The 16807-nt window shown below is 42.7% G+C and overlaps 1 protein-coding gene across 1 annotated transcript in view; it reads left to right on the top strand.

The window, feature by feature from the left end:
• Positions 1-16807, top strand: part of TRIM42 (tripartite motif containing 42) — a 29948-nt gene that overhangs the window by 10900 nt on the left and 2241 nt on the right. Inside the window, exons 2-4 of the mRNA XM_047700810.1 lie at positions 174-871; positions 4354-5177; positions 9144-9368. Coding sequence (XP_047556766.1) covers positions 174-871; positions 4354-5177; positions 9144-9368 — 1747 coding nt within the window. The remainder of the gene's footprint in view (positions 1-173; positions 872-4353; positions 5178-9143; positions 9369-16807) is intronic.

Raw genomic sequence — 16807 nt, 5'->3', positions numbered from 1 at the left:
CCTCGCATGGAGCCCTGGCCTGGAGCCCTGGCATGGTGCTCATGCTCCCCGCCTTCACACTGGCCTGCCTCACAGTGACCCACCCCCCATCCCAGTTCTTTCAGGGGCTGGAAACGGGATGAGCTCTGGAGTCCACCTCCTAAAGCCCTCCCCACATCTGCTTCCCCTTCCAGCTCCAAGACTGCACTGCGCATCGGGAGCAGCGACACCCAGGTGGACGAGGTGAAAACAATGCCCCCAAACAGCAACCTGGTGGAACATCTTTCATGCCCCATGTGCAGCCGGCTGCGCCTGCACTCGTTCATGCTGCCCTGCAACCATAGCCTGTGTGAGAAGTGCCTGCGACAGCTGCAAAAGCACGCCGAGGTCACCGAGAACTTCTTCATCCTCATCTGCCCCGTGTGCAACCGCTCACACTGCATGCCCTACAGCCACAAGATGCAGCTGCCTGAGAACTACCTGCGCGGGCGCCTCACCAAGCGCTACATGCAGCAGCATGGCTACCTCAAGTGGCGCTTCGACCGCTCCTCTGGGCCCATCGTCTGCCAGGTCTGCCGCAACCGGCGCATCGCCTACAAGCGCTGCATCACCTGCCGGCTCAACCTGTGTAACGACTGCCTCAAGACCTTCCACTCAGATGTGGCCATGCAGGACCACGTCTTCGTGGACACCAGCACCGAGGACCAGGACGAGAAGATCTGCATCCACCACCCGTCCAGCCGCATCACTGAGTACTGCCGCCACGACAACGAGCTGCTCTGCACCTTCTGCAAGACAGCTTTCCACAATGGCCATGACACCATCAGCCTCATCGATGCCTGCTCTGAGAGGGCCGCTGCGCTCTTCACTGCCATCGCCAAGTTCAAAGCAGGTACTGGTCCCCTTCCCTCTCCTTCACAGTAACTTCTAGTTCAAGAACTCTTGGGTAAAAGGGCTCTGGGCAGCCTGGGGAGTCTTCCCCATCTACTGGGGCAGTCCAAGCACTGAGAAACACTTTGCTAGGCTGCAAGGCACTGGCCTAGTGTGCACACCTGGCAACAACCAGCAGCCTCTGAACCTCCCTGTGCCTTGGTTTTTCTCATCTGTAAAGCAGGCATAGTAATAGTAACTCCTTTGCGTGGTAGTGAGGACCAAATGGGTTACTTATGTGTAGCACGCAAAAAAGTATCTGCCACATAATCAGCACAGAAAGATTCTATAATCTTGATTACAATCTTCATGACCTTGGACCTCGGTTCCTCTTTTGGAAAGTGATAAATTTGATCTTCTAGTATCTGTGATACTAGTATCTAGTATCTAAAGTGTTTTGTCACTAGAGTTCGATGTCTTTGGTATTTTCCCAATTTGCAGAAGAAAAGAATTAAGTCAATGTTGAAATCTCACTAGCATGCATATTTCAGGAATACCTCCATTACTCAGTTGCTTCTTCTAGGAACTATTGTTTATCAATTGATATTTAGTCAGTTTTAGAACCACCACCAGGGAAGCGTTTATACTAAAGAAATTCTATGGGAGCCACAATGCCAAGCAAATGGGTAGCCCCTTTGTTTCCTAGTGGGTTTTCTTAAGGTAGACTCACTGCCTGGGCATAGCTGCATTCTCTGGGGTCTCAGCGTAGGGAAGGGGCTGCTGCCTACTGTCTGCTGTGGCCCCATATAACCACAAGAAGCCTAGGTTTTTAACACAGGAGAAACCCAAGATAGTTTTCTCAGAGTCCAGGGCACCTAGAAGTCAGACAATGAAATTCAATTCGATGTAAGGGGACACCAGTACAAACTCCAGGGAGCCCAGCAACTGGAAGGCGACGGGGATCACCTTCAAGGCATATCCATTTATACATAGGTAAAGAATTTAGCCCTGTCCATCCTTGCTAAGGAAACCACCACCTCCCCCCAGTTTTTTTAACCAGGGTTCAAACTTGCTCTTAAGAACTCAATTCGCTTTTGGGGAAGGTGCCATAAATCTGCATTTTTTACATATCTTCAGGTAATTCAAAAGCAGATGACCTGACAATACACTGAGAAACTCTGGGCCCTGGAGGGAAGATCAAGTTTGGGTCAATTGATTGTATCTGTGGTGTTGACCCCAGCTGCACATGGGAACCCTCTGGGGAGCTTCAATAATGAGGACCAGCAACAGTGGGATCACCCAGGAGCCTATCAGGCATGCAGAATCAGACCGCATCCATAGCAATTTCATGGGAATCTGCATTTTTATAAAATGCCCCTAGAAGATCCCTTGGACTAGATTCTAAATGCAGCTACAAACTGCCTTTTCTGGATTCCTGAGCCTTGACTCAGGCCAATTCAGAATCTCAGCAAGTGAGGCCAAGAGCAGAGTTTTCTTTAAAGTTCCCCAGAAGATTCTGATGCTCACAGAGGGCTGAAAACCACTGTTGGAGCAACTAAGAACATAGACTTTGGAGTCAGACAAATAGAATTAGAGACAGGCCTTGGTTTCTCCCATTTACTTGCTTTGTTGACACTGAACCAAAACTTAACCTCTCTGAACCTTAGTTTTCTCATCTGTAAATGGGGACAATATCTTCCTCATAGGAAGATAAATGTTATATATGTTAATACAGGGATGTGACCCATAATATGTGTATCATATAGATCTGGTCCATAATAAATGTTTAATAAGCAAATGCTACTTTTAAGTGTACTGCCTGAAAAAGATTTTGATTTAACTGTGATCTAAGACCAGCTCTTGCAAAGCTGCCATATTTATAAGACTGGGGGAAGGGTGCTTCTGGCCTCCTCTTCCTTTTTTCCTGGTGCTGCCTCTTTCCCCCTCATCTAAGGAATTTTTATCCTACCTCTCAGGACTTTACATAAACTTAATCCCTAATAAAGCAAGAAATCCCCTATGCAGGTGTCTTTGGCAGTCAGTGAGTAACTACTGAATAGTCAACAGAATAGTATTTATTGAATAGCCAAAGAAATTAATAATGTGGAATTTCAACTGCCGTAAGCCACAGTAGGGTTTGGTCGGGGAGAGCAGGGAGCACTTCTCAGCACCTCTGCAATCACCCTGATTGTTTCCTGTTCAGTCCCCATCTGCACTGCTTCTGAGCCAGTATGAGGGAGGAGGTGGGCAGAGGAAATAGCAGCTTCACAAAAGCGGCCAGAGAGTGTCATGTACCCCAAAGATGTTAGAAAATAGGGCAGACTGGCTTTCACTCAATAAATACCTCCCAAACCCTTCTATACCCCTCTGTCATAGTGATAACCAAGACAGCCACCGTCCCTGTTCTCATGGTCCAGCAGGACTCCTGGGTTTCTCTTACTCAAATGCACATTATTATTACAGTGGCCACCACTGACAGAGGTCTAGCTTACTGTGTACCCAGGACTATGTTAAGAACCAAGTACAAAAATTCTGGGGCACCCTACTCCTGAGTAAAATTTGGTGAGAATTATAGCCCATCAATTCACTACAAAGTTGACCATTCAGGGGAGGATCTTACCTTTAGACTAGGCCACAGAAGGTTGACACATCTTCACATAGTTGTCACTGCCTGATGCCTAAATCCCTGTAAAGCCAAAACAGGTGCTCATGTCACAGAGATGCGCTACATACTTTCTTTCAGAGCATCCTCTATACTATAGTATTATTGAATTTATGAGTGCCTTGAGCATCGGTGCCCTCTCATATTCATATATGTATCCCTAGTACTTTGGAAGGCATATGACCTGTAAGAGGTGTTTAGTAAATGTTTGTTGAATGACTGAGTGAACTTATAATCCAAAAGCCACATAAGAGGATACAGGAGAAATTGGGGTTCTACTTGAAGTGCAACAGTGGACTCTTTCTTGGAAGAAAATAGGGGGAAGGCAAGAGAGAGAGCCCAGCTGATTTCCTACTGTTGTCTAGGGCTAGGTTTTTGGTGAATGAGGCAAGGCAGCATTTAGAAGAAGTCATCAAAAATTTAGTTCTCAGAAAATTTAGTTCTTTCACACACGGAAAACTAGTCACTTTGTGACATCACCTCTTCTTAAGTCCCACATGCTGATAAGAGAAGTCTGGTAAAAACTCATACCAAGGATGGCCTTGAATTGTCAGTTTCGACCCAGAGCTACAGAGACTACTATAGCTATAACTGTGCCAGGAAAGAAAGGCTGTTATTCCTGAGGGAAGCATTAGACAAGGAAGCCAAGAGGGGATTCCTGAGGGAGGCCAGATGCACCTCATAAACCTGTTCTAGCCTATTTCAGTTCAACTATAAGTGCCTTCCCTCCCTCTCTGCCTGCTTTCATGGGGTCCAAGGGAATTCGCTCCAGTCTTCTACTGGCTTTGACATCTGGGGAGATGAAAATTTTAACCAAAGTAACTAACCTGGTTGTTTTACAGTCCGCTATGAGATTGATAATGACCTAATGGAGTTCAACATTTTAAAAAACAGCTTTAAGGCTGACAAGGAGGTGAAGCGAAAAGAGATCCGAAATGGATTTCTCAAGCTGCGCAGCATTCTACAGGAGAAGGAGAAGTCTATCATGGAGCAGATAGAGAATCTGGAGGTGTCCAGGCAGAAGGAGATTGAAAAATATGTGTACGTAACAACCATGAAAGTGAATGAAATGGATGGCCTGATTGCCTATTCTAAGGAAGCCCTGAAAGAGACAGGCCAGGTGGCGTTCCTGCAGTCTGCCAAGATTCTGGTGGACCAGATCGAAGATGGCATCCAGAGCACCTACAGGCCTGACCCACAGCTCCGGCTACACTCCTTGAACTGCATGCCCTTGGACTTTGCTGAGCTCTCCAGTGCCATTCATGAGCTCTTCCCCACAGGACCCAAGAAGGTATGCTCCTCAGGGGACTCCCTGCCCTCCCCCTATCCCATGCACTCAGAAATGATGATTGCCAGGAAGGTCACTTTCAGCACTCACAGCTTCGGCAACCAGCAGATATACCAACGAAGCTCCTCCTTGTTGTCCTTTAACGTCACCAACGGTGAGAAGGCCAAGATGGGTCTGGAAGCCTATGGGAGAGCCCAGTCCGCAGCACCCGCTAAACCCACAGATGGCCTCTATACCTACTGGAGTGCAGGGGCAGACAACCAGTCTGTGCAGAATAGCAGCAGCTTCCACAACTGGTACTCATTCAATGATGGTACTGTGAAGACCCCAGGCCCAATTGTAATCTACCAGACTCTGGTGTATCCTAGAGCTGCCAAGGTAAGAAAGGCTCTGGTCCCATGGGGAAGGCAGGGGAATGTGAGGTACAGAGTGGAGGTGGGTAGTCAGGAAAGGATGCACTTATCTCTTTGATCGCTAGGGTCCAGTCACTCTAATCTGTTCCTCTGGATTCTTCATGCTGAACCCATTGAAAAGGGATAAGTTCCTAAAATCTTAAATACCTCAAGATTAGCTTAAACCAAACAATGTATTTATTTTTTTTTTAAAGATTTTATTTATTTATTTGACAGAGAGAAATCACAAGTAGGCAGAGAAGCAGGCAGAGAGAGAGAGAGGAGGAAGCAGGCTCCCTGCTGAGCAGAAAGCCCGATGTGGGGCTCGAACCCAGGACCTGGGATCATGACCTGAGCCGAAGGCAGCGGCTTAACCCACTGAGCCACCCAGGTGCCCCCAAACAATGTATTTAATTCCTAGTCAAAAATACATCTGAGGGGAGGGGGTTGGGAGAGGGGGGTGGGGTTATGGATATTGGGGAGGGTATGTGCTATGGTGAGTGCTGTGAAGTGTGTAAACCTGGCGATTCGCAGACCTGTACCCCTGGGGATAAAAATATATGTTTATAAAGCTGTAAAAAAAAAAAAAAAGAAAAAGAAAAAAGAAAGGATGAATACCCAAGTTTTGTAGCAACATGGACGGGACTGGAAGAGATTATGCTGAGTGAAATAAGTCAAGCAGAGAGAGTCAATTATCATATGGTTTCACTTATTTGTGGAGCATAACAAATAGCATGGAGGACAAGGGGAGATGGAGAGGAGAAGGGAGTTGAGGGAAATTGGAAGGGGAGGTGAACCATGAGAGACTATGGACTCTGAAAAACGATCTGAGAATTCTGAAGGGGTGGGGGGTGGGAGGTTGGGGGCACCAGGTGGTGGGTATTGTAGAGGGCACAGATTGCATGGAGCACTGGGTGTGGTGCAAAAATAATGAATACTGTTATGCTGAAAAAATAAAAAATTAATTAAAAAAAAAATACATCTGAAAGCTCCAACCCCATATCAAGGGCAACCCAATTTGGGAACCAAAGTAACTTGAAGAGACTGCTTGGAGGGTGTTATATTTCTCAGGGGAAATCCTGTAATAGTAGAGAGAACATAGAAAATCAAATTAGAAATACAGGCTCCATTATCTATCAGCTGTGATTCCTCTAAATTACTACCTTTCCTAAAGAAAGTCTCCATACTCTCCATGGTTCAAAAAGAATGGAAGGATAATTCCCAATAGAATTCTAATTCTTATTGCCTGAGATTCAGATTTTTGGGGGTGTGAATCTCTCACAGAACCCTACAACTCCCGTCATCTGACTTCAGGGAGCATGACTCCTCCTTGACTCTCTTGGCCTAACATGGACAAATGACCTTTCCCTTAACATCCCTTTCAAGAGTTGCCTGGGTGGCTCAGTGGGTTAAAGCCTCTGTCTTCGGCTCAGGTCAAGATCTCAGGGTCCTGGGATTGAGCCCCGCATTGGGCTCTCTGCTCAGCATGGAGCCTGCCTCCCCCTCTCTCTCTGTCTGCCTCTCTGCCTAGTTGTGATTTCTGTCTGTCAAATAAATAAATAAAATCTTTAAAAACAAAACAAAACAAACAAAAAACACATTTCTTTCAAATCCAGCTGAACCTAAATTGAACTGTTTATAGAATGTGTTATTAAGGTTCAGGGAGAGAAACAGATTAACTTGCAATTAGATACTCTATTAGAGCAAACCTTGCCTCTCTTAGGGTTCCCTACAGGGAATCTCCCAGGCCAGCCTATGGCCTGCTTTCATGTGGCAGAACCCATATTTTGCCCCCATAAACTGAGAACACTCCCAAAGACTTTTAGCATCCTTGAAGTCGAAACCATTGATTCTCAAACATTAATGTGCACCTGGAGATCTTGTTAAAATGCAGATTCTGTTTCAATGGGTCTCAGAGGGCCCTGAGATTTTGTGTTTCTAACAACCGTCCAGGTGTTGCCATTGCTACCAGTCTGCAAACCACACTTTAATATCAAAGGTCTAAAAACAAGAAAATGAAAGCCAGACTCTGACCAAGATTTACTTTGCTGTTCTCCTGAGATATCATAATCTATGTTTTAGAGTCTATAATTGCCAGTAAGAATGACCTTACATTGCAAAGTAGAATATACCTTCCCACAGGCTCTCAGACACAGCAAAGTATATCTGCTCTTCACAGATGAGATGCCCATAACTGAGCAGGTGAGCCTTCATTTCCAAATGATCCTAGATCAGCAAAGCCTGCAGTGTGTGTCACACTAGCTCAGTAATGGCCTTAGGTCTCTCCCTGAATCCTAGACTGTTTAGGAGATTGGCAGTTTCTTGCTCTGGAAGGGAAGAACTGGTGATGGTAGCTCCATACTTGGGCTTGGAAAACTGTCGTCACACCACATCACCAGTTAGTGGTCCCTGGATAAGCCCAAGAAAGGGAAGACCTAGTCAAGACATTGTCTGTCAAGAGAGGACACCTAAACCTACTGCCAAATAGTGGTATTTGATGTGAAGATATCATTGATCCCCATTAGGATTGTAGAATGGAGTTTACATGGGAAACATAGTGCTAGTAATGCCCAGATGAAATCTGTGTTGACTTCTCTCACAAATGATGGTTGAGAGTCCTCTTTAGGCTATTGGCATAAAAACATTCTCAAAGTTTGTCTTATAACTTGTCAATATGCATCTGAAAAATCCTAAGGAGTTTTTTTTTCTAAAAACTCAATCTTATTTCTAGAAATCTTTCCCAGAGAAATGATTAAAATTTCAGATGAAGATTCATGCCCTAAAAGTCTTCACTGCATCATTATTTATTAGTGTAAAGTTAGAAACAACCTAAATGTTCAACTTTAGAAGGATTAAATCACTTATGGGATTGTTATTAAAATGGTGCTTTTTAAAGTTTTTCATAAGATAGGGAAATATGTAAAATATAAAAAGTGAAAGAAAGTAGGAATCAAAGCAATATAATCCAAACTATATGTATCTCTGTGTGTATGTTTCAAAATTGGAAAGAAATTAATTATTAACTGAACTTTAGAATTATAAGTGATATTTACTTTCATCCTTTATATTTTTTCTGTATTTTCCAAGTCTTTTACAATGAGTATGTTAGTTTTGGTAATCAGGAAAAATGTTAATTTTTTTGATGAATTATATAAATTTATAAAAGATTTTAAAGTATAAATATATAAAAATAACTATATATTCATAAAAATCTATGCACTTATGAGTAATTATAAATTAATTTTATAAACATAACATTTGAATTTATTAAAACTTAAAGAATACAATATCTATTTAGAAATAGAAGCAGTATAAAATATTTATATGCCAGGCACAACCTGCTAGTTGTTAGTATATCTCTTTGCAAATGTTGATATTTTATGTTTTGAGTGTGAACATATATTCTTCATGACTTGGGTAAGTCTTTTCACCTCTCTGGTACTCTACTTCCTTGTGGGTAAAACAGAGGGATGGCATAGATACACTTTTCATCTTCTAGTAGTCTGTGGTTCTATTAGAATTTGCTAAATGTAACCTTCCTGAGCCTCAACTGTGAAGTGAGAAAATAAAATCTCCCTTCCAGGGTGTTGTGAAGACTAGGTGAGTTAGGCAATGTCAGACACAGAATCTGATGCATAGAAGGTGTTCAATAAATGGGAACTACCTTACTTAGCTGTGTCAGGAGACCAGTGGTCATCGCCATTTGACTGATGGCAACAGAACCCAGAGGAGCATTCTTCTGTTCTTTAAATACATCACAAGCATCAGGTCAGGCCCTATCAAGCAGCCTTTCAAGACTGTTGCACATAGTCTAGGCCAAAACCCTCAGCAGCTGGAGGAGATGGAGTCAGCTTGAACTCACCCCACTGATAGTTAATGACACAAATCTTTATGGGAAAGAAAGCTGAATGGTGTATATTAGTATCACACACACATGTTCATTGCTTTGTAGGTTTATTGGACATGCCCAACAGAAGACGTGGACTCTTTTGAGATGGAATTTTATGAACTCATTACTACTCCTCCTAACAATGTGCGGACAGAGCTTTGTGGGCAAATTCGGGATATAATGCAGCAGAGTCTGGAGCTGCACAACTTGACCCCCAACACTGAGTATCTGTTTAAAGTTAGAGCCATCAATGACAATGGTCCTGGGCAATGGAGTGACATCTGCAAGGTACTGTGCACATTTTTTCTAAGACACACAATCTTTACAAGCTCTGATGCAGCTCTGTTAAGATGATCACAAGATCACAGAACCTACTGTGTGGCTTCCCCCTCTAATCCCAGAAAACTTGTTAACTCAGGTGAAAGAGAAGGCTGCTGGCCTCAACCAACTTGGCAAATGAGGCCTGAAAATTGTTAGTTCAGTTAGATTAAAAGAAAAACATTTCGGCCAGGCAGTCTTTTAGGATGTAGAGATTCAGAAAAAGTAAGATATAATCCTTGCCTTCAAGGACCTCAAGGTCTATTAAACAGATAATTGTAGCATAAGAAGGACAAAAAAAGAGCTCATTATTAGCCCTGGTGGTGACTCAGAGCAATTGTACAGTACCAGATTCAACAAACATAAATACAGGACGCATACAAAAAACAATTTGAGTATAAATGTGTCCCATGCAATATTCTGGACATAGTTATACTAAAAATTTTTATTTGCTGTTTATCTGAAAGTCAAGGAATAGCCACTGAGCATGTCAGAATGGTCTCCCAAAAGACAAGGGACAGGATTATTCCTATCTTCTTTGTGATGTAAGGCTGACTCTTCTTTATATCCCCCAGGGGATATACATTCATAAGTATAATTTTACTGATACTCAAAGAAGAAAAGGAAGAAAAATATCAAGACTTCTCAGAACTATCTTACTGTATAACCATGATGATGTTCTTTGGGATAAGATTAGTATGGCTTAATTGGGGATTCTTTAAAGGAAAGATAGTAAGTCCATTCATTTCAGCTTTTGAAAAGTGAAATTATGGTACAGAGAGAGTGGAGTCTCATGAGACCACTTCCAGCCAGGACATACATCTGATCCCCAAGGGACCTGACAAGCAATCAGTTCCTCTCCCTTCTTCTCTCTGTCTCTCTGTCTCTGTCTGTCCTCCCTCTGCCCACTCTTCTATGTCTGCTTCTGTCTGAATCTGTACCACTTTCAGCTAGTTTGTAGTATCTCCTCCCCTAAATTCAGCTTGCTTGTAGTTTTGAATTGTCTAGGCCCAACTTCTGTGTGACCAACACAATCTGACTAGCAATGCTCCCTTTGTCTCAGGTCCAATATTTGCAGAAGAGAATCTGATTGGTTGCTACCTCAATCTGATTGGTTGGGGAATCAGGGGGAGGGGCAGGATTATGCTGTTGGCCAGTGTACCAGTAGCAAGTCTGTTGAAGGTGGAGGCTCTCTTGTCCCTCTGGACTGACTCTGGGGTCAGTACTCTCATGCACTCCTTCCCGCTCCCAAGAGGTCAGACACTCCCCTGGAAAGGAAGTGGGATAGAAAGTCATGCTTGCTGCTCCTCTTGCTCTACCCCCACCAGATCCCCTGTCAGGCAGGTGCCTCAGAGCCCAATACTTGTTGCCACACTCCTCTCCCAAGCATGGAACACCCATAGCTGCTACCATATTTTGAAGTGTGTCCTTTGGACTATGGATTTTTCCTTCCTCTAATTCCCACCGCTAATTTTTTAGGAATTCCTCAAAAATGTCTTGCCCATGAAGGGCACTCAATGCTGTTACATTTTTTTTTTCCCTGTATCTCCTGTCATTTTTCCATGCTAGGGTCAAGGACAGGGGTAGAGAGACTGAAATGTGTTGGCCCTTTTTAGGTAGATGTTTTGTCCTTCATCTTGAGCTCCAAACCCTGAAAACAAACTTGATGTCTAACTCATCTCTCTTTCTCCCACAATGCTTACCACAGCACTGTGCGTATCGCGGGTTCTTAATGGTTATTGAATGAATACATGACTGAAAATGTGACCAAACAAATGAATATATGAATGAATGTCTAAATTAAAGAGTGAAGGAATAAAATTAATAATTACAAAGTACCATAAGAACCCTGAAAGCTAAGTGTTTTATGCAATCAGTCAAGAAATAACATTCCCCCTAAAATTGTGTTTATGCGATTAATTTGTACTCCCTATATGGGAAAGAAACTCATTCCAGTTTCTTTGCTTTTTAACACAATTTCTAAATGAGCAGAGCACTAATTAATGAGGTTTTCTGGAAGCTTCATTTTTATCTGACTCGCAAAGCTGCAATATAGATTTTTCCTTCAGAAGTAATTCTTCCTCCCTCTTTGTGATTATATTAGCATTCCAGGGGAAACACTGGCTTCCTTAACATTTGTCATGATTTGCATAAGTAAAGGCTTCAATAGCAAATGAAAATAAGATGGTGTGTTTGAATGACATTTATAAAGCTTCATAAAAGTAATGACTTCAGTTCTTTCCTATAAAATCGAAATACTTTTCCTTTGGCACTGGTTCTATGCAGGTATTCCTGAAAGGTTTCATTTAAAATGCTGTAATGAGGTAGCCGAATCATTTCTTATCCAAAATACAATATTTCCATCATCTGTACTTTTGAAAAGGAGGGGAAATAACACCTTTCATATTTGATTTTCATAGTCTGTGACTTGCTGATTTTTAAGGGATTTTATTGGAAGTATAATACATGAAGCATGAAAATTAACTTGAATGCTTTTTAAAGGTCCCATTTATTGAAGGCTGACTCGATGTCAGACCCTGTCTATTATCACTGATCTACCAACCACTGAAGGTGGGGATTTATTGCCTCTATTTTACAGATAAGGAAACTGAGTCTCAGGAAGGGAAAGTGTCTGCCCTCATGTAAATTGAAGGAGGAGTTGAGTGGGAACCTAGGTTTCATCCAAGCTGGAGCTCTTTGTCCCCTGCACCACAGTCATTCAGCTAAGTCTGGGCTGGCAGGGGCCCCACCCCGGGGACAGGGCATCCCATGCTGGGGTGGGATGGGACCCAGTGAGAGTGGGACTTTTTTTTTTGAGAGGCAAGATTGGGCATTGTTTGACCTGGTGTGCCTAGCCCCAATTCCACTAGGCTATAAGCCCCAGGAGGGCAGGTGTCCTGCTGGTCTTTCTCACTCCTCTTGGCCCACAGCCCTCCACCAACAGCCTCTAACATCCAAGAGCCTAACTGATAGTTTTGAAGGAAGAGAGAAATGTGTTTTTTAGACAAGTCATATATCTTTTAGCCTGTTTCTCCTCCTGCTCTGCCTCTGGTCCCCAGGGTACCTCCTGACCACCACCCCCATTTCATTTCTGAAAAGAGCCTCTTTACTTTGTCTCCCTCTGACTTTAAATCTATGCTAACTTCCAGGAAGTCTTCCCATGAGAAATCGAACTTTCCATCTACGTATTGGTTTCCTATTACCACCGTAACAAATCAGAAGCTTAAACTATGCATATTTACCTATTATCTTATATTGGAGATCAGAGCTCCAAAATGGGTGTCACTGAGTAAAATCAAGCTGTGACAAGGCTGTGTTTCTTCTGGAGACTCTAGAAGTTTATTCTCTTGCCTTTTCCAGCTGCTAGCAGCTGCCCACATTCCTGGGCTCATGGCCCCTTCCGGCATTTTCCAAGCCAGAAACATTAGGCTGAGTCCTTCTCACACACACACTTCTCACACCTTCTCACACTCTCTGGCTCTCTTCCGCCCCCTCTCTTCCAACTCGAAGAACTCATGATTACACTGGATCCACTTGATGATTCAGTATATTCTCTGTCTTAAAACCAGCTCAGGAGGAAACTTAATTCCCCTTTGCTGTGTAACATAACATGTTCCTAGGTTCCCGCGATCATGATGTGGGCATCTTTGGGGGCCATTACTCTGTCTGTCACAGTCTGTAAACCAGATGTTCCCTATTATATCAAAGTTGGAAGTAAAAATTCAGGCCCAACAATTGTCACAAACTGCTACTGTTCAGGGGCTTTCCCAATAGCTCTTTAGGAAATGCTCCCATCCTTGCCCCCAGTCATCCTCTCAAATTCCTTCTCCATCTGTACTGAGGGTCACCCCTGGTGTGTCTCCCATGTGCTCAGGAGCCCTGTCAGCTGCTACAAGTTGGTACAGTGCTGCTCCCTTCCTGCCCAGGCTGGAACTCCAAGCACAGAGCCAGGCTGCCCAGCCTTCTAGGGATCTTACTTTGTGGTTTTACCTTAGTACCTACGTCAGACCTTCTGTCTAGGCTGAGATCTGCATCTTCAGGAGGTGGGGTTGCAGGCCAGTCAAAGGGATCAACACCGTCCCACACTCAGAAATAACTGCCCCAAACCTACCCCACACCACCCACATACTCATAGCCGCTTCCTGCCCTGAAATGAAATAAAAATGGGCTTTCACTCTCTATCTCCTTAGAATTCATTCTTTGCCAAGAGCTCCTCAATCTTCATGCAAATAGAACCCTATTAGTCTCTCCCTATTGCTCTGCAGATAGACTTGAACCCTGGAGTGAGGATAATTTAGGTCAAGCCAGATCTATTATTTTTAACCTCATACACAGAGGGTTGAGTTAATCATACACTTCAGTTCATGGTCCATTTTCAGCATTGGTTTATGCAAGGCCCTTTTCTTGTCTCTGTATGTATTCCTTTTTGTGGCCATTCCTTCCCAGACATCCATTCCAACACAGTTTATGTGGATCTTGTTGCTTTCATCAGTTCTTACATGGTGGGTACTCTTTTGAACGTGTTGGTAATTTGCACAAACAGTATTGGGCCACATAGCTTACTTTGTTTCTCACCTCTTCTCCCTGAATGCTGGATTTTTATGCTCTAGCCCTGTCGTTATGCACACTCAGTCCCGTATTCCTGATGCTGTCCTTTGGGCACCATGTTACCTGTCCACTCTGTCAGGACGGACACACAAGTGACCTCCTATAGTGCTGCAGTGAAGAACCTTTTTCCCGACACTTTGTGGGCAGTATGGGGTGTGAGAATTTCTCTGGAACATTGTATTTGTTGGCTAGGGCTGCCATACCAAAATGCTACAGATTTGGGCGGCTTAAACAATAGAAATGTATTTTCTCACAGTTCTGGAAGCCAGAAATCCCAAATCATATTGTTGGCCGGTCTGGTTTTCTCAGAGGCCTCTCTCCTTGGCTTGCACACCTGCCTTTTTCCTGTGTCCTCACATGGCCTTTTCTCTGTGTAGGACACCTCTAGCAGGTCTCTGTGTGTCCAAATTTCCTACCTTTATAAGGATACCAGTCCTTTTATAAGGATCAGGGCCCTCCCTAATGACCCCATTTCAACTTAATCTCTTCTTTAAAGGTCTTCTCTACGTCAAAAACAAATGATGTGCTGTATGGTGACTAACACAACATAATGAATAGATAAAGAAAGAAAGAAAAAGAAAGAAAGAAAGGCCCTCCCTCCAAATACTGTTTACCCTTGCACAACACAGGTTTGAACTGTGTGGGTCCACTTATACACTGATTTTTTGCTGTGCAGTATGTATTTTCCCTTCCTTATGATGTCTTAATAACATTTTCTTTGCTCTATCTTTATTATAAGAATATAACATATAATAAATATAAAAAGTGTGTGTCAATTGACCTTTTATGTTATCAGTAAGGCTTCTGGTCAGCAGTAGGCTACTAGTAGTTAAGTTTTGGGGCACTAAAAAGTTATACATGGATTTTCAACTGTGCAGGGGGTCAGTACCCTTAACCCCTGCATAGTTCAAAGGTCAACTGTATAGGCACATGTTGAAGTACTAGGGATATGACTTCAAGATATAAATTTTGGGAGGACACAATTCAGCCCTTATCAGATATATACCATGAGTGAAATTGCTGGGTTGTAGAGTACGTGCATACTTGATGTCAGTACATGCGTGTATGGGTCCATATGGAATGAACAAGGGCCCTCACAACCTAGGGACCAAATGCATGTGGGCAGCTTTCTACTATTTTGCTAATCCAATAGGTACAAAGTGCTGTCTCCTTATTGTTTGAAATTTCATTTCATATACTTGTTAGTTTTCAGGATTTCCTATTCTGTAAATAGCCTGAAAAATATCCTTTGCCCGTTTTTCTATTGCATTTTTTGTTTTCTAGGTGATTTGCAGGGTGTCCCGATATAGTCCAGATAATGGCTTTAGACATTGTTAATATCTTCTCCATTCTGACATTTGTCTATTAACTTTGCTCACAGTGTATTTCATGAAACAGCAGAAAATTTCCATTTTGATATGATCAAACTCATCAATTATTTTTCCCTTCTGGTTTGACCTTTTGAAGTTTTGTTTAAGAAAGTCCTTCCATAGGCTTAGATCACAAAGATAATCTCCCACATAATTCCTTTATTAACTTCAGTTTTACCTGGCAAATTTAGAACTTTCATCCATCCAGAGCTCATCCATGTAATGCTGCATAGGGATGCACTGCTTTTGACCATCTAGTGAGCCACTTTTCCCAATAGCATCCACCAAGCAATATCTTCTTCATTCGTATATGGTAAAGGTACCACTACCATCTTATATTAAAGTGCCATATATGCAGGGGTCTGTCTCTGAGCTCTCTACAGCCTCCTGTAGGCATATTTGTCTGTCTCTATATCAATACCACACTGGTTTTATTGTTTAACCTCAGCTTTGTGCTCTGTCTTGATGAACTGCTAAGGAAAGTCTGCCTCTTACCCTTCTTTCTTAAAGTTTATTTGAATAATCATAAAAATTTGTTCCTTCATATAAATTTTGGAGTAAGTAAATTGAATTCCTGAAAAAAAAGAAAAAAAAAGCAGAATATCAAGAATAGAATTTGATTAAGAAGTCATCGAGTCTCTAAATTAATTTGGAGGCATTTGATATTTTTGTAATATGTCTGACATTTATTCAAATCATCTTCAATGTGCTTCACTTGGGCTTTTAAATTCTTCTTATAGAGGTATTATATGTTCCTGGTTAAACTAAATAGTTTGCAGACTTTTGTAGATATTATGAATATTCTCTTATATTTGATTATATTTTCTAATGTATTGCTGGTTTAAAATAAAAACTATTGGTGGGGCGCCGGGGTGGCTCAGTGGGTTAAAGCCTCTGCCTTCGGCTCAGGTCATGATCCCAGGGTCCTGGGATTGAGCCCCACATCGGGCTCTCTGCTCAGCAGGGAGCCTGCTTCCTCCTCTCTCTGACTGCCTCTCTGCCTACTTGTAATCTCTGTCTGTCAAATAAATAAATTTAAAAATCTTTTAAAAAAATAAGTAAAAACTATTGGTGTTTAGGCATTAATCTTGATTCCAGCAATCTTTTTAAAAAGATTTTATTTGTTTATTTGAGATAGAGATAGAGTGAGCGAGAAAGAGAGCACGAGGGGGTCAGGGGCAAAGGGAGAAGGAGAAGCCGTCTCCCCACTGACAGGGAGCCTGATGCAGGACTCGATCCCAAGACCCTGGGATCATGAGCCAGGCCAAAGGCAGATGTTTAATTGACTAAGCTGCCCAGGTGCCCCAGATTCCAGCAATCTTGATAAACTTCTTTATTATTCTGAGAGTTTATCAGCTGATTTTGCTTGTTTTTCTAGGCTATGACCTGTCATTTATGAATAATGGTAGTTATAGCTTTTTCTTACAATCC

The sequence above is a fragment of the Lutra lutra genome, chromosome 1 (genome assembly GCF_902655055.1).
Source record: "Lutra lutra chromosome 1, mLutLut1.2, whole genome shotgun sequence".
Taxonomy (NCBI): Eukaryota; Metazoa; Chordata; class Mammalia; order Carnivora; family Mustelidae; genus Lutra; species Lutra lutra.
This window is presented reverse-complemented; position numbering and strand designations above follow the sequence as displayed.